The 26,810-nt window shown below is 38.1% G+C and overlaps 5 protein-coding genes across 8 annotated transcripts; 2 read left to right on the top strand and 3 right to left on the bottom strand.

Annotated features, from left to right (window-relative positions):
- Positions 1-1,033: 1,033 nt before the first annotated feature.
- On the top strand, positions 1,034-4,458 carry LOC108882148 (F-box only protein 6). Of its 2 annotated transcripts, none has more exons than XM_018674471.2 (7): positions 1,034-1,296; positions 1,428-1,546; positions 2,357-2,606; positions 2,727-2,841; positions 2,949-3,044; positions 3,489-3,624; positions 3,716-4,458. In XM_018674471.2, exons 2-7 carry the CDS (start codon positions 1,430-1,432, stop codon positions 3,860-3,862), a joined length of 861 nt encoding a protein of 286 aa, XP_018529987.1. In that variant the 5' UTR covers positions 1,034-1,296; positions 1,428-1,429; the 3' UTR covers positions 3,863-4,458. The 2 variants fall into 2 exon arrangements, with proteins under 2 accessions (XP_018529987.1, XP_050927305.1); XM_051071348.1 differs by having other exon boundaries at positions 1,035-1,296; positions 1,428-1,537.
- A 133-nt stretch (positions 4,459-4,591) lies between these two features.
- LOC108882149 (cell division control protein 42 homolog) lies at positions 4,592-10,090 on the bottom strand. 2 transcript variants are annotated; one of them, XM_018674473.2, is made up of 6 exons: positions 9,966-10,090; positions 9,280-9,419; positions 9,098-9,170; positions 8,895-9,004; positions 7,088-7,285; positions 4,592-6,216 (listed from the first exon to the last, which is right to left on the bottom strand). In XM_018674473.2, the coding sequence occupies exons 2-6, from the start codon at positions 9,382-9,384 to the stop codon at positions 6,127-6,129; spliced, it is 576 nt and encodes a 191-aa protein (XP_018529989.1). In that variant the 5' UTR covers positions 9,385-9,419; positions 9,966-10,090; the 3' UTR covers positions 4,592-6,126. The 2 variants fall into 2 exon arrangements, with proteins under 2 accessions (XP_018529989.1, XP_018529990.1); XM_018674474.2 differs by lacking the exon at positions 4,592-6,216 and adding an exon at positions 6,246-6,912.
- Positions 10,091-12,445: 2,355 nt separating this feature from the next.
- LOC108882147 (CMRF35-like molecule 7) lies at positions 12,446-13,962 on the bottom strand. The gene is made up of 4 exons (XM_018674470.2): positions 13,807-13,962; positions 13,326-13,691; positions 12,893-12,959; positions 12,446-12,720 (listed from the first exon to the last, which is right to left on the bottom strand). The coding sequence occupies exons 1-4, from the start codon at positions 13,841-13,843 to the stop codon at positions 12,609-12,611; spliced, it is 582 nt and encodes a 193-aa protein (XP_018529986.1). The 5' UTR covers positions 13,844-13,962; the 3' UTR covers positions 12,446-12,608.
- A 2,998-nt stretch (positions 13,963-16,960) lies between these two features.
- LOC108882146 (acidic mammalian chitinase) lies at positions 16,961-20,103 on the top strand. The gene is made up of 11 exons (XM_018674469.2): positions 16,961-16,986; positions 17,170-17,199; positions 17,314-17,515; positions 17,653-17,709; positions 17,789-17,954; positions 18,135-18,259; positions 18,401-18,524; positions 18,686-18,871; positions 18,984-19,103; positions 19,358-19,499; positions 19,597-20,103. The coding sequence occupies exons 1-11, from the start codon at positions 16,962-16,964 to the stop codon at positions 19,899-19,901; spliced, it is 1,482 nt and encodes a 493-aa protein (XP_018529985.1). The 5' UTR covers position 16,961; the 3' UTR covers positions 19,902-20,103.
- An 8-nt stretch (positions 20,104-20,111) lies between these two features.
- mfsd4ab (major facilitator superfamily domain containing 4Ab) lies at positions 20,112-23,641 on the bottom strand. 2 transcript variants are annotated; one of them, XR_007813436.1, is made up of 10 exons: positions 23,102-23,641; positions 22,785-22,983; positions 22,265-22,507; positions 22,010-22,172; positions 21,756-21,871; positions 21,453-21,626; positions 21,217-21,364; positions 21,053-21,123; positions 20,793-20,938; positions 20,112-20,678 (listed from the first exon to the last, which is right to left on the bottom strand). XR_007813436.1 is itself a non-coding variant. In XM_018674468.2 (10 exons), exons 1-10 carry the CDS (start codon positions 23,329-23,331, stop codon positions 20,584-20,586), a joined length of 1,560 nt encoding a protein of 519 aa, XP_018529984.1. In that variant the 5' UTR covers positions 23,332-23,641; the 3' UTR covers positions 20,112-20,583. The 2 variants fall into 2 exon arrangements, 1 of the variants encoding a protein (XP_018529984.1); XM_018674468.2 differs by having other exon boundaries at positions 20,793-20,913.
- Positions 23,642-26,810: the final 3,169 nt, after the last annotated feature.

Below are 26,810 nucleotides of genomic sequence, written 5' to 3'. Positions count from 1 at the left end.
AAAGGGAAGATGGGTCGGTCAGCGCTATAAATTAAGTTTCCCTTAACTTTCCCCTTAACGGTCAAATCGGACGTTAACTTCAGCGTCATTCTCCCGAGTGTCCCGAACGTGTACCTCAGTGCCCTTTGACGTTCACGTGCACGGGAGTCATATCAGTCACATCTGAGTAATACAGCGAAACGACAAGATTGAAAAAACAGCTGCGTCTATGCTATATCTTTGACTGTGGGTTCTTTGCGAAGACGCCTGCGGCCTGGCTGCCCCATTAATGAAGCGGATAGTCAAGGATGAAACCCCCGGGTCCGACGCGGCGGCCAGCTGACGGAGCAGAAACTGACTCCAGCTGCAACACAGTCAGTCTCGCCATCAAAAGTGAGGGTAAAGTTTCTGACGTGTCTGTTACTGGACAGTTTATTCAATAATATATCAATATATTAAATGAAAATGTAAATAGGCCGAACGATATTATCTCTGTGAGATAACAGTTCCTTAATATAGATAGAAGAGAACAAGTGGAAAGTGCCACAAATATATGAACAGGTTCTTCTGGTGCAACTGGCATAAACAAAGTAGTTCTTACACCGAGCACTGGCACATACCGGAAGTGTCCTTTAAGGAGGAGGATTTTGACAGTGTTCGCTGCCACTGCTACCCAGCGTACACCGGAGCTCGACTGCGTGGGCGGAGTCGGCAACAAAACTAACGTTCTTGAGCTACTGCAGAGGAGATATTGGCTGTCTGCATGTGTTCATGATTTAAACTGTAACCGAACATTAACATTTGAAGAATGCCTAATTTTAATATCTGTTTGGGGTTGTATTCATTTCTTTCCAGCTCATGAATCAGCAAAAATAAATAAATAATAAAAGTACCTCGAGTTTATACTTAAATACAGTAAATGAAGGTAGTTACATTCCACCATTTGCCTTGCTCATAAAAGGTGTTATCCAAATAAACTTCCTTTGCCTTGACTGGCAGCTGACTAGAGCCATTGCTACGTTATTTATGCGTCTAGCTCCGCCTACGCCTCCTCTTCCGGGGTGTCATGGGATAAACAACGACCGCCCCGCAAACTGAAAGACGGGCATTTCTTTCGGGAAATACCCGTGAGTCAAGGATTAGCATAGATATATAGCGGAAAGTAAATCTTATTACCTTTTTAATTAGAGGAGTCGGTTGTTATTAGTTACATTTAGATTCATAGGAGACATTCATCTCGCAGCTGCCTTTTCTTCAACATCTATATCTCGGAATTGCATTTCCGTGTTGTGTGGTCGGATAGAAATAACTGAAACCGTAAGTGAGATTGTTGCATTATAATAAATTACACGCTCGTATATTCGCTAAGAGGTCGAGAGGAGTTTGTAGCGTTGAGTACATCTGGGTGTACTGCTTGTGAAGACGTAACTGACCTGGGTTCGTCTCAGGTATGAAGAGGAAAGCAAAAGCTATGGGTGCAACTCAAAGCAACTATTCAACCTCGGGTCCAAATATGTCCTCAGATACAAAACTGTCAACCGGCTCTTCAGATGAAGAGGTAAGATGTGTAAGTGCCTTACATGACAAAGCTGGTAGATCTTCACGTGACTGCAGCTTGCAGCTGGTTGAAATTTTGAGTTACCGTGGATTACAAGCAGCTGTTAATACTTGCAATCGATGAAATCTGAATACTTTCACTTTGAACACATGGAACAGCAGGGTGGGTTTCTGCTGAGTGGGACATTTACTCTTTTAAATGATCCGAGTTTAATGTGTGAGTGGTGACAGCCAATCACAACAGCTGTTCTTGTTTTTGTGCCATCGGACACAGAGGTCTTGATTGGTGAAATGATCACAGTTAAACTGCCTCACCCATCATACCTCATGGTGAGCATGCTGACAAACGACATACTTCTTTTGACTGACGAGTATGATGGCATGAGAACGACTGTTAAACAGTAGTCTAAATGTTACTCTTAAACAATCCTCAAACTACTAATATCTTGAAATAAAACAAAATATTGTATATGATCTCAACATATTTTAATAAAAACAGATTCAAAGCACCATTCCACTAAACCAGACAGTGTTAGAAAAAGTGGGGCAGGGGATTTCAGGTTGAGTGGGACTTTCAAGTATAAAAATGACTCATAGCAAAAAGTCAGAGGATTAAAATGCTTCAACAGTAATGACTTAAGTTCTAGCAATAAGGTTTGTAGACACAAGAAATAATATATCAACAAACCAAAGACAATAGTTGACCAGGGGCGCTGACCCTTTAAAAAGGTTTTGATTGCATTGGTCAAAAGTCAGTGTTTGAAAACTCATTACACAATGCTTCTGCATATCTGTGTCTTTTTTTCCCCCTCTCTATCAGTTGTTCCCTGTTCCTCTGGATATCCTTGAGGAGATCTTCCTGAACCTTCCTCCTGATCAGGTGGTTCATTCTTGTCGGTTGGTGTGCCATGAATGGAAAGAAGTGGCCGACAGGCAGTCTTTGTGGAGGGAGAGATGCAGGAGAGAAGGATACCACCTCCCTGACACTTCCAAAACACCAAAAGACTGGAGGTTGTTTTACTTCTTGTGCAAGAAGAGGAGAAATCTCATCAAGAATCCAAGAGGAGAACGTAAATGCCACAAAAATAGCTTTATTCAACATTTAGTGTTGTTAAAGCCATTGTTTCCTGCAACAAACTTAACTCTGCAATATAATCTCTCTCACAATCCTCATCTTTTTATTTTTATAGATAAAATGAAATATTGGCAGATACTGCAGAATGGTGGTGATATGTGGAAAATAGAGGGACTAATGGTGCCACATCCAGATGAGACAGTCCAGAAAAACTTTGTGACCTCCTATGGGTTAGTATTCACCAGGAGAGATGCAGAAATCATATGGCAAATAATATTATAAGGTGTATTCTCATTATGTAGTTGCTAAAACCATCTCTCTTCTCTGTTCAATGCAGAGTGTGCAAGAAGGCCCAGCTGATTGATTTGGAGAAGGAGGGTTACAATGCAACATTTATGGATAACATCCAGCCAGATATCAGAATATCTGATTGGTGAGAACAATGCACATGAAATACTCTATGTAACTGCTAAATCGATGGCAAATTGAATCAGCCACAAACACAATCCAGATTTTACACAGAGCTTGCCAATATTCATTAGTGTGCTGTTGACATACAGTCATTACAGTTGAGCATACGTGTTACCTGTAACTAGTTCCACATTTAGCATTGTCTACAGCTAAATAAAATAAACCTGAAGGGGCATTTTGTGCGGTGGTGGGCAAAGAGAAGCCTGTAGGCAATAGAGCTGAGACTTTTTTCCCCCAAATGTAGATTAATATAAGCTGCTGTGAGTGTTTTCTTAAATGAATAAACAAAATCAAAACAAAACATACTGATAACATGTAGGAATGTGTGTCCCAGTGAAGAGTGTTGAGCCTAACTGGTGACTCCTGATCTGTATGCACATGCTTGTGTGCGTTTGTGTTACTTTAGGTATGCGCCACGATGGGACTGTGGCAGCGAGTACAACATCTGTGTTGAGCTGCTGAATAAAAATAAGAAGCCAATCCAGATATTTGCCCCCAAGACCATTTACTTTGAGCAGTGGAACGATCAGCAATGGAATCAGGTCTGTAGAAAGCATTAATTAAATTAAATGCCATTCAGAGGATATGGAAAACTTAAGGACAGAACTAGACTTAGTGAAATTTGCTTTTCAGATGACCCACGTTTTCCAGAACTATGGACCCGGAGTGAGATACATCCATTTCTCCCATGGAGGCAAGGACACGCAGTACTGGGCAGGATGGTACGGAATTCGTGTTACTAACAGTTGCATTGAGATATGCCCAGCTGCGGACACATAGCTCTTTGGGAATTATCTGACACCTGCTGCCTGCCTTTGCTTGAAATTGCACATATTGTCATATTTGCCTTACATGAGAATCTGCAGTCATCTCACATGTTCATGTGATATTGAAAATATCAGTTTATTAAAGTAAAATCACCTTAAGAGACCATCTGAAGTAAGCAAGTCATTTTGAAGAATAAATATATTTTATTTAAATATGAATATTACCTATCACTTCATCTTGCTGATAGTTTTAAGAGCATCATACCTGCATCTTTGCAGTGAATTAGCTATTTCAGTACTAAAGAGCCATTATAATTCCTGAGAACACACTGTAGTTTGTTACTCTGAAAAGAGCCATCGCCTTCCACATTCAGCATTCCTAATTTTAAATGGAAAAAATCATTTAACCCTTTAGTGTTTTCAAGTGCCATCTGGTCATGGAAATTGTTGAGCATGCTCTTAGAATTGTCTATGTTTGCTGGGTTTTGTGTTATAATATATGTGAATTTATATGAAGACATCAGCAAGTGTTGTCATCTCATCATTTCTGACAGAATCAATGCTACATGGCTTTGCACAGGGAAATAAAAAAGTTGACCCTCCAACTCACATGTGATTCTATTGGTAATGCTATTCTAACACTGCAACACTTCTCTTTGGCCCAGCAGTCATATGTCTTCTCCTGTCATAGTAGTATAAGCTCATAAATTTGATCTATGTAATAATTACAAAAGACAACATGTAGTATTTGAAGTTAGGTTTATTCATAATACTGGTAATACTGGTTTATTGTGATGCTTTATCACAAACAAGATACAGTACAACTTTGATGTCAAATCGATTAAAAATCATTAACAGTCCAAGAACCTTGTGGTCATTTTCCTCGTTAATTGGATTTCAGTGTCATGTCTTCTTCAAATCTCGGCATCAGTAATGCACACATTTTATTCAGTCAATAAGTTATGAGTTATTCTCACTATATTTACAAATCAAATTCAAGCCCATCGTGTAGACATGGGTATAGCAAAAGACAAATGCAAATAGTACTAGTTCAGTCATCTTGACGATCTTCACAGGATCTAAACTATGTATAGCATTTTATAACAACTGTCACAATGTGTTGCTGTCTGACTTAATGATGCCACAGTGTAACAGCAAGTATGTTCAGTTTACAAAATAAGAAATTAGCCTGGGGTTATAAGCTGAAATGCTCAGACAAAGTTCTGGTACTGCAACTTTTGATAAGTGTTAAGGGCATACATCACCTCGTTAACTCATGTCTTATAAAAAATAAATGACTGGGATATTGTTGTGCTCACACTCCTTGTGTGTAGTTACTTATATTGACGGTGACTTTTCGTGATAGATGACTTCCAATGGACTGTTTACACTGTATTTAAAACTCAAGCTCCATATATTTCCTACTTGTTTGTCAGCCTCTGTGGATCTCTGCTTTGTCAGGCATCAATTTATCAGGTTTTCTTTAGGCAAACTAGCGCTACAGTGGAGTGTAGCCTAGAAATGTCATATTACGTCAGATGGTACTTAGATCTTCCAGGAGACTGTGTTGACATTGACATTGAGTGAAACACAGTGACTCCTGCTAACCCTTTGAAAATTGTGTCAATTGTTAAAAAAAATGCCTGGAAAAACATCATATTTGACTCCATGACTTTAGCTGGATCTATATTGCTAGATACCTCATCACTGACAACAGTCAACCAAAGGCAGTCTTGTGTGCCAGGGTTGAACATATATAGTATAAATGATTAATGTAAAAGGAAAGGACTTGAAAAGTAAGAAACAGATGTAGGTCACACTAATACAGAATCTGAGCATCTCACTAACCCATCATTATAAGCATGTTTGAGTTTTACAGGGCACTAGATACAACAGTTAAATCCACTAAAATACTATTTCATAGTCACTTCTTTTCAGAATAGCACTTCTGTAAAAATAAACTCTTATCATAATGTGGTCAAACTGAAATATTATTTAATGAGGTTACCCACCATTTGTTGACATACTTTTAAGTATTCAGTGTTCACATCATGTTAAGACTGTTTCAGTGGTATCAAATCATCACAAACAGCATCAAATGTTACTCAATCTTAAAATCACGTTCAGCACATTGACTATGTATTCACGTTAAGTCAGTCAGAAGGCAAATGTTTCATGATATCTCAAAACTAATGTTGGAATGTGCTTGTGCAGGAAACCTCTTCAGTACTGTTAACCTACATTTGGAAACTGGTGTAGAGAAGGCTGCGATGAGACTTAGAGCAGAACGCATTTACGTCTTTTCTTAGGTTCAGGAGGCTCCAGGGCAGCCAGTATTGCCTCATCAAACACATTCTTTAATCCTTTCTGTGGAAACAAAATATTAATATTCAAAACAGAGCTGTGTTCCAAATACAAATTAACATCTTCAGGGAACTAATTGCAAAAAGAAGGCTGAGTAGAAATGGAGCAGGGCGATCAAAATTTTCCTTTATTCAAATAACATTATACAAGACTCTCCTCATGATCAAGTTGTCTGAGTAAAGACAAAAGCCCATGGAAAATTTTGATGCTGCAGTAGAAAAAAACGGCTATTACTGTCTAAGACAGAATGTGGCATAAATGCTTCGTAGGGTACAACTGATGCTGAAGAGCTCAATACTGAAATTATAACATAATGTCAATAATAAAACAAAAACAAACTCAGTCATGTCCAGTTACACAGACTTGCACACAAGGTGCCAACAACAGAGAGGAGAACTAAAGATTGGCACTTTTATCATATTAGGCAGCATTGATAACTGTGATTAGGCCAAGTTGAAAAGAAAAGCACACATGAACGGAAAGAATAAAGTTAATGGGCACAAAGTTTTTAAGGTTTAAAAGAGCGTAGTGGTTATTTTAGTGACAGACATCTCTTTACAATGAGTAAGCAGCAGACGATCGAGAGGCAAAGCAAGATGCAAGAAGACATCAGAACAAACAGCATTTTCTCTTTCTCTGAGTTTCAGGGGGCTCTAAAGCGGCTAGGATAGCCTCATCAAATACGTTCTTCAGTCCCCGCTACAGAAAGAGGAAAAGAAGGGAGAAAGACAGGCACACAACACAGAGTTAGATGGAGTTTGTGGCTAAATGCTGTTAGCAAGAGACAAAGCAAAGCATTTCCACCCTTGTTAGGAAACTTTAAACACATGCTGGCCAAACCAGCTTTGAAGTGTTGATTAATCTGAGGCCTTACCTGCGTTAGAGCTGAGCACTCAACATATTTGACTGCCTTAAGGTCACGAGCCAGCTTCTCTGCTGTCTCGGGAGTGATTGGCTTCTGTTTGTTCTTGGCTAACTTCTCCACTGTGGAGGGATCATCACGCAGGTCAATCTGAGTTCCTACCAACAGGAACGGGGTCTTGGGACAGTGGTGAGTTATTTCAGGAACCCACTGAAGAAAAAAAAAAACAGACAAAACACTCATCAGAAACAACAAATTACATTGTATGTGCTACATATTATGCATTAAAATGCTATGAGGTCAATTCTGATGAGGGAGTAGTTTCATTTATTTATTCCTTTTATTCTATGTTATTTGATATCAAACAGCAGCAAAAAAAATTAAAAATTGATTGTAACCATCATGAACTAAACCTCCTATGGTTAGAAGCTCATTAACAAACCAAGATCCACTAGACTTATTTTTTTTATGCCTCAGGAAATGTCTTCTTAAATTTTGCATATCAGCATGCTTGACTGAGTCATATCCCCAACCCTAATATTCATCTTCTGTTTTACATATTTAAAACAGTATCACACAGTTACACTTTAATTGTTTTCTGATTATCTGGCTAACTTTCATATCTGGCTTTTTGAAATACCTCCCACTTTCTATTTTCATTTAGACCAGTATCTGTGATCATAGGGTCCTGTGTGAGTCACGGGGGGGGGGGGACTTCCAGTGTTTTATGACAGAAGCAGCAAGGAGGAGAGATAAGGTACAGCAAAGTACAGGCTGCAGTTAAAGAGATTACATCTAAAAAACTTGTTTCATGCCTTGTTTTATGCTTTTGTATGCTGAGCTTTGTTTCATTTAATTTGTCTTTACAACTGCTAACTGTAAAGGTTTCATATTTATTGCCCCTTTTATTGGTCCCTCTTCAGGAGTATCACTTTCATTTATTAATTGATTGAATTCAACACACTGGTTTGGGCTTTATTCTGTCATATAACAACCTACACATAACACACTTTCACATATTCATCAAGAGAACAAATATAGGCACACAGATTCAAACAAATGCAAAACGTGGTCTTGTATAAACACAAAATAAAACAATCTATAAAAGGAGCATATCACACAAAAAGAGTTACGTATAAAATTGAAGTATGACAGAGGATAATAAAAACTCTAAGTTAAAATAACAAAAACGATGACTGTGCCTGTGCTATATTACTGACTTAAAGTTTGTTTCCTTTTTCCAGTATATTAAATAAAAAGTTTTTACATCTGTTCTTAAAAACTGTTATAGATACTGTTATCTCACGGATCTCACATCATCAGGTTAGATATTCCAAATTTAAGCCCACACCACTAAAAGGATTTAGATCCAAAGGTATTTTATCTTTGAATTTTGACCATGCCTAATATTATACCTATGCCAGTCTCTAGTGCATTCAAACACCTGTAAATAATATGGGGCCTGGCTATTAGGAATTAGATAGGAATTTATACACATGACTTGCAGCTAGATTCCCTGAACATTGTATGTTTAATTTAATAGCTAGGTGGGCTCCTCAGCTACACTAACATTCTCTTAAAGTATGTGTCATTTAGTGTGTTAGTGTTAATACTGTTATGGCAATATGTCTATTGTGCTGTTTGCTGTCAAATGAGCTCTTATGAACATTAACATATTAACATATCAACATATGAGCAACAAATTCCCAGGAACTTCTTGCTGCATTGCTTTATAATTCTCCCTTTATTTAACCATGCAGAGCAGATCACTATGGGAGGAAGGTGAAGGTGTTTTTATTAGATAACATTTTGTACTCACCTTTTCTTTAACATTCTCAAAAGAGGAAGGTGAAACAACTGAGAAACAGACTAAGAAGACATCCGTCTGTGGGTAGCTTAGTGGTCGTAACCTGTCGTAGTCCTCCTGACCTATAGAGACACCACGTGACAAATTAACTTACCGTGTGACAGACTAATAACTGTACATCTTTCTATTTAAAACAAGAGAGCGCACTACCTTACCTGCTGTATCAAATAAACCAAGGGTGTATGGTTCACCCCCAATCATTACAGTTACTGCATAGTTGTCAAACACCTGTGATAAGAGAATGAATGGCATTCAGGATCATTTCTTACATTCTTGACCTAAATGTTCTTGTTTGTCAACAGGCATATGACAATGAAAATACACAAAATATACTTACTGTTGGTACATACTCAGAGGGGAATTTGTTGGTGGTGTATGAAATCAATAGGCAGGTTTTTCCCACTGCTCCATCACCCACCACCACACATTTGATAGTCTGCATCTCTGTGCTTTCTGATTCAGCTGGCAAAACGTTAGCTGAAGGGAGGAGTAAAAACTCATTAATATTTTATAACCAAATAAACATTCGCCATGAAACAAATTTAGGTTGTTTAATGGTTAATGTCAGCTTCGATTAAGCAATGTGACCTGAGGGGAAAAGCTGTTTCCTTGCATTAACTAGTAAAATGTCACACCCCACCACCGACACTGTCTGGAGGCTAACGTTAGCCAATGACAGCAATACTCATTAGCTGACGCTTGGTGACTTTTAATTGCCTTGCTAACTTCGGTATGTATAAATAAGGTAAGGGGGAAATGACAATGTGTAACACTATCTACTTTGACAACCGCGTACCGGTACTCAAAATGAAAATTTGTGTATCGGTTAGCAAGCAAACCTAACGCAGTGCTAGCAATCACTAGACATTGCTAGCTAGTTAGCCAGTTGGCAACCGGACGGCTAACGCTGGCTTGTTAACGAACGACTTCCAGCTAACGCGATGAAGTATGAAATCAATTTAAGAACGGCTACATGTTAACAAACCACACACAGAAACATCAGAAAATGTCTCAGATACGTACCAGTGTCCCTCCGTATCTCACTAACGCTAGCTGTCTATTTCGCCGGGCGTTGGCACCAGCGAGCAGCAACTTGGTTCAGCAGCACTTCCACTGCCACTGTCAAGCTAGACAGAATAACACCGGATATCACCCTTCAAAGTAAAACATTCAACATGTGTTGCAAAATCGTACACTGCGTGTTATACAGGATAAACATTAATGTAGAAATAAAAAAGCCAATATAAAACCTAAAGTTGTTAATTTGAGTTTTCTTTTGACATTTAGGTTGTTGTTTTAAAGTAAATTAAGCCTTTGTGTGTTTCCTACTTGTGCTTTTACTTTCAAAGCTAACATCCTCTGATTATGTTGACTGTCTTGATACAAGTTAAGGCTGCAGAAGTGGTGACATCACCTCTTTCACCTGAGTCTGAGCCCTGCTTCAGTGTATTCACAGGTAGCAGACTACTCTTTTTATTACTTTGAAGACTTTATGGATTTAGATGAGGTAGAGATGGATGTAAGAAACATGTTCTTTTGATTTAGCTGTAGGTCTGAGTGACCAGAAATACAGAAAAAAAGGTAGGTTTAGGTAGGTACATTAGAAGAAAATAAAACAGGGGAATGAGGAAAGGCAAGACAGCCAAGTTTATTTATATAGCACCACTCAGACACAAGGCAATTCAAAGTGTTTTACAGTTGCATAGAAATACATTACAAATAAGACATTAGGAAGACATTAAAATTGCATTTAAAAGACAACAGAAACAGAAACAGCCAAAACAAGCATATAAATAAGGGAATAACGATAGGGAATTTTAGAAGAAAGAAAAAACACATTTTTCACTACGGGAAACAAAATTGGTCTGGGAAAAGTCTGGGTAAAATTGTCTTAACATTTTCCTACTTTCTAATTTAAAAAATAAAAAGAGGAGATCAGTTGACACTTGATATTACAGTCTCCTTCTTCTTCCTCTTCTTAACATGTAATTAAAAGGCTTAAACATCCTCATTAAACATTAGCTATGTTTAAACCATTTACAGCTATGTTTTATATTATTACATGACCTCATGGCATAGTTTTGTCTCCTTGGATCACAATAGCTGTGGATTTGAGGAAAGATATCTTTGTTTTCTTCACCAGTGTTACCTGTATGAGCTGCTGCTGTGCTGGACAATTCCTGCTACTCCTAAATATAGATCTATTTTTTGACTTTACCATTATTATTACATATGTCCTTCCAATATTAAAGCACACAGTAAAGTAGAAGACATAGTAATAAATGACTGTAGTGTGCCTGCAGAGGATTCGCCTGTAAAATATAACCACCCCTCTCCACGCTGCAACAATGTTTGTTAGTAAGTGAAACTTCAACAGTTATTTTACATCACACAGTCAGAACAAAGTTGTTAACACAGTTTACCACAAATATCAGTTTTGTTTCCTAGTATAGTGGTACTAGGAATACAGGATACGTACAAAAATAAGAGTACAGTTTAGAACATAACTGAGCCATCATTAATGTTATGAGTAACACCTGTCCCACTCTTACTGTGACAAGTTAAAGTGTCTACTGTGTCAAAAGACCTCTGAGTTGTTTCTAAAGCTTTGTCCATTCCATTTACATGTGTAATGGTGATAAAATATCCAAAACAATCTATACTGCAATCCAATACATCACCGCTACAGACTAAATACTTAACTTCCTCTCTGATATGCATAAAATGAACATTATGTGCTTGACAAAAATAAGATTAAATGCAGGATTATTACATTATATTGTCCAGGTGTGGATAATAAACTGTTAATATATACTCGTCTCTATTCTGTTCTTTGGCCAGCAGACACAGTTGTCCAACTTCTTGCAGCTACAGTCAGCAGTGTAATGAAGTCTTCTTGGCAAGGATCACAAATCATCACTTCCTCTCTCAGAGAGTATAATATGTAACATTTTCAGGGGAATTTGAGCATAATTTATTTTTGATTTCAACAGAAAATCACCAGTTTCAATTACCTTGGATAAAAACACTCCATATCAGCTGTGGGTATCTCATACGACTTTCTGAGGAAGTGTGTGTATGTGTATGTTAATGTTAGGAGACTATACCTCTGCGATTCTTCCTTAGATTAACAAAAAAAGTACATCACCATCATGTCATTAATTTCCCCTGTTTTGTCTTTTAAAAGCAGTACTTCACAAGAGTTGGGTCTTCATTAATGCATGAAGGGATTTTTATTCTGCATTCTGTTTTCAGATCTTTGGAGTGCAACACTGACAGATTTAGTAAAAACGCCTATAAACTGGTGGTTAAATGCAAAAAGAATACCAGCCTTTATGACCACCCATATAAGATAAATAAATTAAATGAAGGCCAAGAGCCCCAGTTCTCTAGAGGTGCTAATTTTGGATATTCAAAAGTTCAGCCCAAAGTTATCTTAGGCCCTGGCACTGAAATTAATGAGGTTTTAATCATTTAAATACCAGAAAAGAGAGGCTGAAAGCCAATTTTTCACTTGGTTTATTTTTCAGTTTAATTCACACACTGATAGAGTGTCCGCTCGCTGGAGAAATGGTTTTGTAGCCTCAGTATCAATTGCGTTTATAATTCACTCATGATTTAAAATCATGGTGTTGCCTGACTTTTCAGCCATAAATGTTTGAGTTTTCACAGTGAAATTGTTGCTGCAGATGTATTTTCCTTGCACAAAGCGATATGTGTTGATACCAAACAACACAATATTAAAATAAAGAGGATCCAACGTAGAGTCGCCCACCAGCTGGTTAAAACAAAGAGATTAACTGGGATTAGAATCAATTACTTTACATGTACGTTACTGTACATATGAATACTGTATCTATTCTGTTAAATTTACAGTTTTGAAATGTTTTACCAATGCATCACTCAACAACAATATGGAACAGTATATTTCCCTTGTACACTCCTCTCACCTTATTACATCATGTTCTAGTGTTGGCGATGCACTGGTTGGTGTGGTTGCAGTGGTGGATGTTGCCACTGTGGAAAATTAACACTTTGTATTAAAAATTAAACACTACTACACCACTGAGGGGACAGAGTTGTCTCCTAGAGATTATATGTATATTAAATAACAACTACATACTACTAATTTTTTCCATTATATGAGGCAGAATTCTTTTTTGATTACATATCATACGTTGCTTACGTAAGAACATTAAAGACATTTTTTGTACATTGTGGTTATGTAAATAAACACTACACTGATTTTAAACTGTGGAATAAAGTCCTGGATTTTCCCCAACAATAGTACCATGAAAAAAATGAAAACTGCACACATAAAGTGGTAACATAAGGGGGCAGCAAACTAATAAGAGTCTCTGAGGTAAACCAGCAGAAGCATACCTGTATGGGTAACGTAGAGTCTGACACGAGTGTTGATGTTCCTTCCGGATTGTGAGATGACACACCAGTACACATTGGCGTCACTGTATCTGAGTGAAGTCATAGTGACTGTGAAAACCCCTGCCTCCTTATCATCAGAAATTAAGCTTCTGTTATTTGGTCGGTTCTTGGGTGTTTTCACCACTATGACACAAAATTCATACACAGCTCCTTTGCACCAGTACTTTGTGTTTTCTCTGTACTGCTGGTCGTACTGGCAAGCGACGGTCACAGATCCTCCATATGCTGCAGTTACTGCCTCTGGAGCTGAAAGCTGAATTGAGTCCACTGTATACTTTGTTAGCCAGATGAGGCACAGAACTGTGGCTGCAAAATGTATTTTTAAAAAAAGAAGCATTTCACATGAGGTTAGTTGATCAAACTATTCATTCTTTACATATTATTCTGCCATTATAAAGCTATAGAAATTTTTAAAAATTACCATCAAAGAAGCCAATAAATATCCCTGTGGTCCTCATTGTGGGCTTGCACAAAACAATGTGAGGAAGAAGCAGAATGTAACATTTGGAGGTTTTCCCGTATTTCCTCTTCAATCTCACATGTGGTTAGGTTGTGCAATCAGATGATGTGTGGGAAATCAGGGGGTTGTCATTGTCGTTTATATGCATAGGCTGTGGCATATAACATGTTTTATATGAGTATTAAAGTGTTGATATCATACATGAATGTCATCATTGTTTATGTTGTCCCTCTGTGTGAGCTACTGCAGTGAAAACTGTAAAGCCTTTTTTATTTATTCAAACAGCAGGTGGCACTAAAGACCAAACTGTCAGAAGATGTAATTTGTTCAGGACAGTATCTAAATTCATTTTCTTCCTCCCAGATTATCAACTACAGTGTCGCACAGCCTGATCAGACTTCATAAAAATATTTTGCACAATTTGCTGTGGGACAAACAATATTATCTTTTGCCTCATTGCTTCACATCTATTGCAGCTGTCTGAATATTTCCTCAGGGTTTCCTTCCTGTAATTCGATTCTTTGCCATTTTGCACAAGTGTACATTTTTAATGGCCTAATAATGATATAACTGATGCCAGTGTTATTATAAAAGATGATGCCTTCAGATTTCTTTTCACCGGCTTCGATATTTCATGTGCGTATCACATTCGCAGTGGCTGTCTGTGCTGCTTTCTGAAGTGCAGTTCAGTCTAATAGACTTGACTTTACTTAAGCTTCACAGCTGATGTTGTGTATTTTAATTTTTTTTTTTTTTTTTTTTTTTTTATACAGCATCTTGATCTTCATTGTTATTTTTTTCACACTGACAGCCAGACAAGGCAAGTTTATTTGTACAGCACATTTCAATAACAAGGTGATTCAAAGTGCTTTATATAAGATATAAAAGACAAATTGTAGAAGAAATATCAGGCATTATAAAGACATTTAGATAGAAATTAAAAAGAGCTGAATGGAAAATAAAAAAATAAATGACAAATACAACAGTAAAAGTTACAGTGCAGGGTAAGAAATCAGTGATTATTTGTGTGGTAGTGGCAAACAAAAAGGTCTTCAGCCTTGATTTAAAGGAACTGAGATTTTTAGTAAACCAGCGGTTCTCTGGAAGTTTGTTCCAGATATGTAGAGCATAAAAAGTATCCGCTGCTTCTCCATGTTAGGTTTTGACTCGGGGAACAAAAAACAGACCTGATGACCCAAAACTAACAGATGACCTTATTACCTCTCTAGAAGTGTTTATAAGAGGGGATTTAAATTTTTAACTGAAACAAACCAAATTACCATTGCCTAAAACTACTCATGTAGATGTAGATATAAGTGTAGCAAGAGTTGCAAATCACACAGGTAACAGACTTTAGACTGACATGTCTTTGCCATGTTTACTTTTTAGTGAATTCTGTGAACTTAACAGTATAATTAGCCATTTTTCAAAAATTATAGCAATGGCATAGATGACTGCATTGTCTGGCTTTAGGGGGAAGCCACTGAATGTTGCAACCTTTGTGCTACTCACTCATCACTACAGCATGGTTCTGTTTTTTACCTCAGTGACTCACTTACTCAAGAGTCAGACCACATTAGCGTCATTCAAACTTCCTTCTAAACTCTAAAAAAGTTTTTTTTTTTTTTTTTTTTTTTTTTTTTTTTACATTTTTTTAACCTCTGTGCCTTGACAAATCTGTAAGAGACAGGCCACACAAGCATCACTTTATATGTATTATAAAAAACCTTAGTATAAGTAGTACAAAAAACCTATGCATAAGATAGTTTTATCTGCTAATTGTGACATTTCATCTCTGTCTCTTGCTAGAAACAGAACAGAATAGCCTCTACAGCTTGATATAGAACTCATTTTAAGTTTGTGAATATTTAAGGTACTATTGAATGAGGTCAGTGTTGGCATTCCTTTCTTTTTAACTGGGCAGATGTATAATGAAAGCATACATTTGATATGTGAGAGATTAGCCTTTGATTTACACCTTGGAGAAAGAATTTTCAAATAAGCTACTAAATGAACTGCCCTGAGATGATAAAATGACCTTGGTAAAAACTTAAATTGGATTGCTTTTTGCATTTAACCAAGCAAATCAGTAGGGAAATGAAACATCCCACTCCCAGTGCACTTGACATTTGCCCAAATTCTTTTTTTTTAATTGTTGAGACACAGCATGAAAAGCAGATAGAGTTGTTTTGGAAAAGCAAATGACATTACTTCTGCTTCCAGGCTTTGGCTCAGCCAAGGGGTTTTCCACTGACACCAGCATATCTTTCTTTAAATATTACATAAACTGTTACAGATAAACATAGCTACATTATAATGGAAGCTAACCGATAAGATAAGTTCTCCATACACCATGTAATGCTTTTGATTCAAATGTAAATCCCTCTGCATGACATATCATGATCATCTTTTCAGCATGATTAGAGTTGTCAAACATATTTATCATCAGATATCTGCAGTCTAAATAGTTTTCCAAAGGCAATTGCTTAACCCATTGCTTATGAGCTGACTTCTAATATTTTCTGTCACTGAAGACAGAAAACAGCAAATTTACTGCATGATATGAAAAGCACATTTGATAAGATCATAGATTCATGCTCTTTTGTCAAATCACATAAAAAAAATCTGTCTTTCCTCTTGTTTTGCTGTGTATCCATGGTATAGATATATTACTTTAAATACAGGATTCTAACATTTTAAACATGCTCTTTCTTAAATGAGCTCTTAGAAAGATAGTAAACCATAACTGGGAAAATTTACTCTACATCCCAAACAAACACTTGTGACAAATTCTTAATTGGTCTCTTTGGATTTTTGCAGTGGTGTTTTTAAACATGTCTCAGACCCATTTGCTGCAGAGCTTGGAGTTGTATTTGCTCTGGATAAATGAGACCTTCACACAAGGAGAAAGAGTGCGTGTGGAGAATATGCCTAAAAGCATGATAAGTAATCACATATTACTCCTTATGTGAGCGCATTTGATAATCTTCTCTTAAATAATCATTTGGCAACAAACACCTATTTTGGCAGACATCCCATTTTTGTCAAGTTTCAACAAACTCGATGCGTATAAAAGTGAGTGGGCGAGTTAGTTGATCTCTTTGTACAAGGTAATCATGGGCAAAGTACTGTTTGTGACAGGTAAGTTTGTGCTGCTGTCCTGAAACATTTTTCTCTTTATCTGTGGGAAATAGTTTCCTGAGAATTGGTATTTCTGAGATTTGTAAGTACAGTATATTACATCCATTTTAGGTTTCAAATTCTTTCCCACTTACAGTAAATTTCCTTTCGCTCAAAGATAAATGTGTGTTTTTAATCTTATAGCTCTGGCCCTGCTGCTGCATGCACAGCTTGGTAAGCAATTTCTGAATGAGATACAGTGCACATGTTTGTTTTTCTTTTTATGGTCAGAAATTGCATTTGATCAGGTGTTTGGTCTATAAATAATGGATTTCTTATGCATCCAAGGCTCATCCTTCATACTGTCATGCTACTTCACAAACTGGGCACAGTACAGACCACCTCCAACTATTTATATGCCCAATGACATCGACCCATGCCTGTGTACCCATCTTCTGTATGCCTTCGCCACCATCAAGAACAATCAACTGTCCACCTATGAGTGGAACGATGTGGAGCTTTACAGTCAGTTCAATGGCCTGAAGAACAAGTGAGTGACTAAAACATGTCTGTTTTCTCTTGTGTAAAATGAAATAATCCACATAAAAAATAATAAAGTGACATTAATAAAGCACAGTTAGTGTTTTTAGTTGCCACTTAAGAGTAAAATGTCTGATTCCTTGGCAGGAACGGCAACCTGAAGACTCTTTTGTCTGTTGGAGGATGGAACTTTGGTTCTACAGGGTGAGATAATCAGCAGAAATCTGCAGACTCTGAACAACAAGGATCACTATTTTAATATAGATTTCTGTTCTTGGATTAGTTTCTCACAAATGGTGTTGAGCCCTACCAACCGTCAGACCTTCATCAACTCAGTCATTTCATTTCTGAGGAAGTATGAGTTTGATGGGCTCGACATCGACTGGGAGTATCCAGCCAACAGAGGAGGTTCCCCTGAAGACAAACAGTACTATTCTGTTTTCCTGGAGGTTTGTTTGCCATGTCTGGTTTTCTGCTCAGATGAATAAAAGATACATAAAAGCAAAAAACCAAAAACAACAACAAAAAAACAAAAAACAAATCACAACCTGACTGTGTGACAAATCATGGATTATGAATACTAAAGTTCAGTTAACACTTAATATTTTATGTCTGTTGACATTCAACAGGAGATGAGAGCTGCCTTTGAGAAGGAGGCCAAGCAGACCAACAGGGCTCGTCTTCTGATGTCTGCTGCTGTGTCGGCTGGAAAGGACACCATTGATTCTGCTTATCAGATTCCTAAGCTTGGCCAGTGAGCATCTGAAGCAATACTTGTGGCCTGTCCAGTCTTAGAAACATAACGGATCGCAGCTGAATGGAGTAACTCTATAATCTAAAATTTCGATTGTTTGCTGTTGGTATGGTAACCTTTCCCTGTTTTTTCCACACCCAGGGCCCTGGATATGATCAATGTCATGACATATGATTTCCATGGCTCTTGGGACCCCATGACTGGCGAATGTAGCCCCCTGTTTAGAGGCCCCGAGGACCAGGGTGGCTTCATCTATTTCAATGTGGTGAGTACTTGAACATCCAGAATTGGGTGTATGGAAAGAAAATACCTGCAGTTTGTCCGAAAGTTTTCAAAGTCTGAAAGTTTTATCTGCAACTACATTAAAGCATCCACAAGATCTATCTAGGTCCAGAGCCATGTATATTTCAAAATCTTTCATTCCAGGACTATGCCATGAACTACTGGAAGAGCCAGGGAGCCCCAGCTGAAAAGCTGATTGTTGGCTTCCCCACATATGGCAACACATTTACTCTTAGGAACCCTGCTGACCATGGAGTTGGAGCACCTATTGCTGGTGCTGGAACTCCAGGAAAGTACACACAAGAGGCTGGAGAACTTGCTTACTTTGAGGTACGCTGTCATGTTACTGTCATTTTTATGCTCAATAACAGAGGTGGTTGGTTTATCATTGAGTCACAGACTCCAAATGAGAAAGTTTAGGCATTGCTTTGTGAAATTACAGATCTGTGGCTTTTTGAAAGATGGAGCAACTGAGGTTTGGAACCAGGCCCAGGATGTGCCATATGCCTACAAGGGAAACCAGTGGGTGGGCTATGACAACAGAAAGAGCTTCCAGATCAAGGTAACAGACATGCAGAAAATACTTGTTTTACTATTTGACAGGCCAATCTGTTTGGCTGTGATGAATTACCTCTGAGCTCAAGTGCTTCCCAATCTCCATAACCTGTCAAAACCTCTATTAATTATTATAAAATGATGCCCCTTTTTCTGTATGTAGAGTCCTGCTGTAGTTATCACTGTGGAGGCCTTGAGATATACATGTTTTTGACCTTGATTAAAATGCTGTCTACAATGCCCCCTTCTGGCTGCCTGTAGGTTGACTGGCTGACAAAGAGTAATTACGGAGGCGCCATGGTGTGGACCATTGATATGGATGACTACTTGGGCACTTTCTGTAACCAGGGCAAATACCCACTGATTAATGTTCTTAAAAAGGGCCTTAATCTGGACCAAGCATGTAAGACTCTTAATAGCCTTATTATTGATGATCAAAGTGAAATCCATTCAGTGTTTACAGAAAAAAAATTAAAGAATTAACTTGTGGTATTTTTCAGCCTGTGCCCCTCCTGCCACTCGCCTTCCTCCAATTGCTGGAGTGAGCACAACCCCTGGAAGCAGCTCTGGAGGCAGCTCTGGAGGAAGCTCCAGCGGGGGTTCCAGTGGTGGCAGCCCTTCTGGTGGGGACTCAGGCACCAGTGGCATGAACAGCGGGTTCTGCGCTGGAAAGGCCAACGGCATGTACCCTGACCCATCAAACAAGAACCAGTACTACAACTGCAGCAATGGAGAGACCTACTTTGGAAAATGTGCTGCTGGGCTGGTCTTTGACAGCTCCTGCTCTTGCTGCAACTGGTCCTAAAGCTGAGGTTATAGATTGACTGGTTAACTGTTCAAAGGGTGGTTGAGTCTGTTTTACATTTGTCCTTGGTTCCCAGAGGTTAACTTCTCTGAGTACAAAGTCCATCCCTTCACATGCTGGATTTTAAACAATGTAAAACCCAACGCTGTTGTCCTGAATAGTTAATTCTAAAAGCAAAGACAAATAAACATTTGAACTGTCACAGGTGTGTTGTATGTATGCACATTCTTTCCTTTGTTATCAGTAACAAAATACAATGTCAGTATTGTTATTATACAGTATGTATATGTTTCCTTTTACACATGCCAAAAGATATGCAAAAACACATAAAATAAAATAATACAACAAGAGATTATGATTGAAAAGGGAAAAATGGTGTACAAAGGTATAGTTTCCATTGCAAACTGCAGATATAATCATTATCCTTGATGCAGAATAAAAACTTGACATTATCTGATGATCATTGTTTTCGAATACAAAAACTAAGAGTCTACACAGTCAGAGTAGTTTGAACTATAACCTCTAACCTCTAATACCATGTCATTTCCAGCACAATAAAAGTATATTAGCACAGTGTTCATTTGGTAGGCTTTGGTAAATCATCTGAAGTCTTTGATGACAAATTGTTGTAATACATTTTCTACAGTAGCCAGTAAAGGACAAAACAAAGCTGCTTCCCCTCTCAGCTGCTCTCTTTCTCCTCTTTCTGTTCTGCTTTGGCAGATCCATTTTGCTCTGCTGCTGGTTCCTCTACCATGGCAGACTTTTTCGATGTTCCTGTTGGGTTGCACGGGGGAGTTGGGAGTGGGGGGGGTTGGGGGATGATTAATATTAAATGAATGAAAACAAACTTTCAGCAGTAGTGTTTGAGGACACTGGTTGATACTGTACCTGTGAGGTAATTTCTGTGCATTCGATGGAACAGCAGGAGGCCAATGAAGAGGATAAATCCAATGCAGGCGATTATCATTCCGCACAGCAGGAAGCTGTAGCTGCCTTCAGTCTGGATAATCTAGGGATGAGGCAGCAACATTGAACTACTGAACATTAATCTAAATCTCCACCAGGCTTGTTTCTGCTGTTATAAGCCTATTTCACTACTTCTGCACACTCTCCACTTTTATAATAATGAAGTTACTCATCAGACTTACTGAGCCAACCAGAACCTGCATCACCATCTCTCCCATCCCTGCACTTGTCACCAGGACTGAGGTTGCACATCCTACAAAAAGAAATGGATGGTTTATTTCCTCTCATTGCTCCAGTTTCATTAATGTGCTATTATTATTATTATGCTATAAACACTTCATCATACCCTGATAATCAAGGATGTCTTCAGTATAGGCAAGCATACAGGGGAAGATGCTGCTGAGGAACAAGCCACATAAGCAGGTACCAACAAATAAAAAGATGCTGCTGGTGTAGAAAATAAGCAGCATCAACACAGTAACAATAGCACCAGCCTGTAAAAACAAAGAGAAGAGGGTATAAGTGTTTGACCTTTAAGTCTCATTTATAATGTGATGGCCCTATGTGTTTTATTGGCTTTACCAGGTTGAACATGAGCAGTCGCACAGGCTGGAAACGATACGAGAGAGGTATGGACAGCAGACGTCCAGCAGTGATTGCTGCCCAAAAGATACTGGCCAGGTAACCTGCTGTCTTATGAGGCAGTGACATTGGTGGTGTCACAGCGTAGGTGTACACAAACCCGGCATACGCACCCTGACAAGAAAAAGCAGGCCCTTTATAATATATTCTACTGTCTGTGTTTGGTCTTGTATACATAAAATTTTATGTGGAACATAACTTGTGAAATGCACATCATCTCATTTATCTGCACCCCTCACTCACCACAATACCATCGGTCATGAAGAGCACCATCCCACCAAGGACATGAATCATAAAGAAGGATACTGGCAGGCCGCGCAGGTTATCATTCTGACAGCAGCTAAAGATATCCCCATGACCTGTAACAGAGCGAAAAGTCATGGATAACAGATTGCGCACATGACATTCATTGTTTTTTTTTTCCATCCAAACTGACTGAATTCAAAGAAAGTATGCATTATTCATTTTGAAATATACTATAAAAATCACTTCTTTACCTCCAGCTTCATGTTCCCTCTGCTCCTCGTCTGTGCCTTCAGCCCCCTGCTGGTTCTCCATTGCTAGTTCATCTTTGTCCAGAAGACGAGGAGTGCTGTTGGGGCAGCATGGGATCAGCTTCTCCCTATACATCAAGAACAGGACTGCAATGGGCACAGGCAGCTGAGGATGCACAAATAACATTCGATAAGTTAGACTTTATAAAAATTAAAAAAAAAATGTATTTCTAAATCCATGTTTGTTCAGTGTCATACATTAATAAGTGCCATGATCCAGAAAGCATAGTGCACAATGGACTCCTCTTCCCCTCCCTCATGGGGCAGGTGGCTCTGAGTTATGTTGTGCTCTGCAATCGGACTGTTTCTCAGCATGTTCCTGAAATGATGCATGATCTCAGTCCCATTCCCTGTGTGATTCCCACAGCCCGTCTCGGAGAGGAAAGGATCTGCAATCAGTGGGCTCACCAGGGCTCCAAACCCAATGAAGAAATGAAGAGCCTGCAAAATGTAGACAAAGGCCAGAGACATGATTTACTGTGGCTTTTCAAAAAAAAAATATATATATAGTACATAATTGGTTCCTAACTTGACTGTATACTTCTACAGAGCGTACTGTGTACAAAATCCTGGTTCATTTGTCTTATCATATTTGCGGGAGGACAAAAACTATAGTTTTTATTTTTGCCTGAACTTGTTATTAATCATTAATTGGGTGTGAATACTGCCTTGTCTGTATTTCTACAGATATGGATCTGGTGCTATAGGGTTATTTCACCTGTAAAAAAACAGCAGAGTCCTTCTGATAGATGGTCACCAATTGGATGTTAGCGATGGTGTCAATAATACCCATCGCCAAACCAGACACAGCCATGGCGATGGCCAACAGGAGAACATTATTACACAGAGGGATGATGGCAAATATTACAGAGATGATGAGAGCAGAGACAAATAAGGCAGAAAGAGCACTGAACAACCTTTAAGAGAGAAAAGAGACAAATACAATATTAATATTAATAATACAATATTTTCATTTATGCAGACTAAACAACTGCACAGCAGAGTAGGAGGGATAATGTTCAAGGATATACTTACGTGCGCTTGAAAACGCCACCAATGGAGCTGCCAATCAACAAGCAGAACTGCTGGGCGAAGAATACCCAGGTAATCTGACTGAGCGTTGAGTTTGTTTGACACTGCAAGTCCAAAATTGTAGGTCCAAGGAAAGCGATGCAGAGTCCAAAGCTGAAGAAAACACTCCAGTAGGTCAACGTGTGATGGGCATTCCTTTTGAACAGAGTTACAATCCGCTCATCCATAAACATCTTTGCCACAGTAAAGATAGATGTAACTCAGTGAAACAGACTGCCAAGAGTTTTTTTTTTTTTTTTTTTTTTACTATTAACAATCTCAAAATGTCACAGAAGCTCTGGGAAGTGTTGTGGACGCTTGTTGCAGCATAATGAGTTTCTTGATCTCTTTTAAAGCTTTTAGCTCCCTCCTCTTTAGTATTGCTTAACTGAAAAGGATGTCCTCTTGAGTTAATGGGTGAAGTGGAAGATCTTCCAACAATAATATGCCTATTTGAATTGTGTCAATGATTGGCAATGAAAAAAAAAAAGTCTGTGTTGAAATGCTACCAGAAAGAGTGCATTTATATGTCATGGCAACTTCCCGTTCAATCCATGGAAAATGCATCATTCAAGAAGTGATGACTCACAGGTGTCTCATGGACAGGTTGTCTTTTCTCCCATACCTGAACAGCCATACAGTGCTTTATTTCAAAAGAAGCTTGGACACTAAAAATGACTGTTCTATGAAATGTTTTATAAAATGTCCATAAATTATAAATACTATTTTCAATTCAGAAGTCTACTATTTAAAAATTAAGCTGTTCAGTTGTGACAACTACTGAAATATCATTATTTAATAATGTTATGAAGTCTATCCAATATAATTTACAGGACATCATTACTTCCTCTTTCTTCTCATACAGTCTTGTCCCAGCTCTGTATATTACTTTGTGTTAAATCTTGTACATGTGACTTGTTTTTGGTCAGCAAGAATTTTTCGTTTTCACTCTTTGTACAGATTGTTTATTTTATATTTTTGGCCACTCTAGTGAAGCAACTTGGTTGATGGAAAGGTTGGTCTATCAGTTGTTCCAATTTGGTCCAGGCTGAAATATCTTAACAAATATATGATGCTGTGAAATGATGTACAAACATTCGTGGCTCTGAAAGGATGAAGCCCATCGACTTTCCAACAAGTGCTGGATGGATAAATTTGGTATAGTTATCCATGGTCTCAGGAGGGTGAATCCTAATGACTCCTAATAAGTAGTTATTCCCTAACTATTTATTTAGCTTAAGTTTTCAACCTTTCAATAATAATTCTTATTGAAATTTATCTTGTTTTTCTAGAATTTCCCTGAACTCTTGATTTTTTTTTCTTGCCCATATGGGTGTGTGTGTGGATGTAAATTTTCCACAAGTGGGATAAATAAAGTATATCTTATCTTATCAGTTTAAAATGTGAGGACAAGATGTGTGAAATGACAGTGCTTAGCTTGACCCCATTTCAGAGTGAATGTCAACCTGCTAACAAACAAGCAGAGGCAGTAAATCCTAAGGCTACTGCATTATTTAGACATATGGGAGGCAAACATGTATAACTGTTCACTGCATTTAGAAATGTTCACTCTATAATGAATGATGGTGAGTAATGTGTTGTATCACTTGACCCTCTGTGGGAGGAATAAAAGAAAGGGCTTAATACCTAATCCCCTTAATGATTGCATAGGCGAAGCAAAGCTTTACTGGCTGTGGCCAAATATGGGCTTCTGTCAAAGTTGTAATAGAGGAAACTAAAGAGTTTTTGTGAAATCACATAATTCACATAATTCACATAATCACATAATTTCCCCCCTTAATACAGAGATAAATTGCATATCTATGAAAAATCTTACTGCTTTGCCATGATTGTGATTGTATCTTTCTGCACAATGTTATATGTCAGACTCATACAGCCTACAAAGCTTAGCTGTGTAACTGATTTGCCAATATGTCCTACAAGGTGGGGATGCTGGTCAGGTACTAAACCCAGAGAAATATATCTGTTTATACAAAAGGCATTCATTAACATCCACTTCCTCTTCTGGAGATATGGCAACACAAGACGATTTCTTCAGGTAATTGTCAACTAACGTAATCTTGGGTGTGCAAGGTGGTGTTAAAAATCAACAGCAACTTCTGGTTACTGAAGTAGGACATCTGTTTTGTTGTTCCAGAAGAGATACCGTGAGTATAATAATTCTTAAAATAACACCTATGTCTTCTCAATGAAAAATCTCTAATGTATTAATATGCAAATATCGTTCATTTTGAAAGTTTAGCTGCTGGGCACAAGATGTTTCCTACTTCACTGAGAGTCAATCCTCAGTGTTGGTTTGCTGAAGGCTGCAAGTTTCCATATCAACTGTGGTGGAAGAAATACTCAAATCTTTTTCTTAGGTAAAAGTAGCAATACCACAATGAGGAATTACTCTATTACAAGCCCTGCTTTTAGAATATTACTTAAATCAAAGTTGACCAAGTATATTCATTCAAATAAAAAGTGCAGAATGGATGATTTCAAAATACATAATAATACTACTTGCATTATAATTACTGATGAAAAACATTCAAGTCACATTTTAGAGAGCTTTGTGCAGTTTTCTTTCTACTAGGTTTCTTCTTTCTGCTAAGTGTCACCACTAGATGGTGTAGAAGTACTGCATTCATCCACAGTTCAAGAACAAATCAATCAGGTTTGCCTTTACATAAATGTACCTATTTAACTGGTATTTTCAAGCTAGTTACAGAAAAATAATAATGAGGGTAACTAACAAATTTATAGAATATTAGTATTAATTATATTACAAAATGATCATTGTTGTCTCTGTCTCTCTCTCACACACACCCAGAGCACAGTATCTCTTTTTCAGTCTGACACATGGTTTGCTGATGGCAGCCACATAAAGAGACATCAGTAACAGGGTTTAAAGTGGACAAAAGCAGTGTTGCCTTGCTCCTCTCTGTCTCATCTCCATAGGCTGACATTTAGCCAACTCTCAATCAGAGGCCTGAGACAGTGCCAGGACAATGTGACAGGAATCATAATCTGATTGCTCTATTTTTTTCCTCCCTCACTGCTCTTCCCCCACCTCTAGCCTTTGCTTTTTCTATATACTGTGTTTTTTCAGGGTCCAGTGAGCTGGCAGAGCAAAGCACATGTTGCTACATATGATAAAAGTGGAGTAAATGCCTTGAATTACATGCTAATACCTCCAAAGCCAGATATATTTCCTCTGAAGTCTGTGTGTATATTTAATCATATATAAACATTTAAATGTTTATGAGATGGAGGAAGTCACAATATATTTGTGCATTATTACCTTTCAACACAGGCAGGCATACAAGATTCAGTACATTAACACAAGGGAGGGGATTAGCTAAAGTAGACATGACACAGGCTCCTCTTGGCGCAATAAGAAATGTATCTGTCACCTATCCACATTTCTCCAGTCAGTCCCCGTAGCCCAGGATGGAAATGCCCTGCAGTGCACCCCCTACACATCTCCTCAGGCCCAAAATAGAGCCAGGGATATGTGGTATGCAAACAGACAAGTCTGCAGGGCAAAACGGTGCTATTCTACAAAGCTCTGTGCTTTCAAACTAGCTGCTGGTGAAGTAGTAAAGACATCAAGCACTTGTGAAAATAAGCACACACGTAGATCAAAAATGTTATCTGAGTATATAATTAT

Source organism: Lates calcarifer, linkage group LG6 (genome assembly GCF_001640805.2).
Source record: "Lates calcarifer isolate ASB-BC8 linkage group LG6, TLL_Latcal_v3, whole genome shotgun sequence".
Lineage (NCBI taxonomy): Eukaryota > Metazoa > Chordata > Actinopteri > Centropomidae > Lates > Lates calcarifer.
The sequence above is the reverse complement of the archived record's forward strand: the minus strand, read 5'-3'. Positions and strand labels throughout refer to the sequence as shown.

Coding starts and splice junctions, on each gene's coding strand:
- LOC108882148 (XM_018674471.2), top strand. CDS start 1,430: ATGAAGAGGAAAGCAAAAGCTATGGGTGCAACTCAAAGCAACTATTCA. Junction 2,607..2,726: donor CAAGAATCCAAGAGGAGAAC/GTAAATGCCACA, acceptor TTATTTTTATAG/ATAAAATGAAATATTGGCAG. Junction 2,842..2,948: donor AACTTTGTGACCTCCTATGG/GTTAGTATTCAC, acceptor TGTTCAATGCAG/AGTGTGCAAGAAGGCCCAGC.
- LOC108882149 (XM_018674473.2), bottom strand. CDS start 9,384: ATGCAGACTATCAAATGTGTGGTGGTGGGTGATGGAGCAGTGGGAAAA. Junction 9,005..9,097: donor TGGTTTATTTGATACAGCAG/GTAAGGTAGTGC, acceptor GTGTCTCTATAG/GTCAGGAGGACTACGACAGG. Junction 6,217..7,087: donor AGTGCTCAGCTCTAACGCAG/GTAAGGCCTCAG, acceptor TTGTTTCCACAG/AAAGGATTAAAGAATGTGTT.
- LOC108882147 (XM_018674470.2), bottom strand. CDS start 13,843: ATGAGGACCACAGGGATATTTATTGGCTTCTTTGATG. Junction 12,960..13,325: donor ACTCTACGTTACCCATACAG/GTATGCTTCTGC, acceptor AATTTTCCACAG/TGGCAACATCCACCACTGCA. Junction 12,721..12,892: donor CTAGAACATGATGTAATAAG/GTGAGAGGAGTG, acceptor TGTTTTAACCAG/CTGGTGGGCGACTCTACGTT.
- LOC108882146 (XM_018674469.2), top strand. CDS start 16,962: ATGGGCAAAGTACTGTTTGTGACAG. Junction 17,516..17,652: donor TTCAATGGCCTGAAGAACAA/GTGAGTGACTAA, acceptor ATTCCTTGGCAG/GAACGGCAACCTGAAGACTC. Junction 18,872..18,983: donor GAGAACTTGCTTACTTTGAG/GTACGCTGTCAT, acceptor GTGAAATTACAG/ATCTGTGGCTTTTTGAAAGA.
- mfsd4ab (XM_018674468.2), bottom strand. CDS start 23,331: ATGTTTATGGATGAGCGGATTGTAACTCTGTTCAAAAGGAATGCCCAT. Junction 22,508..22,784: donor ACTCTGCTGTTTTTTTACAG/GTGAAATAACCC, acceptor TACATTTTGCAG/GCTCTTCATTTCTTCATTGG. Junction 20,914..21,052: donor TGCAGGTTCTGGTTGGCTCA/GTAAGTCTGATG, acceptor CCTCATCCCTAG/ATTATCCAGACTGAAGGCAG.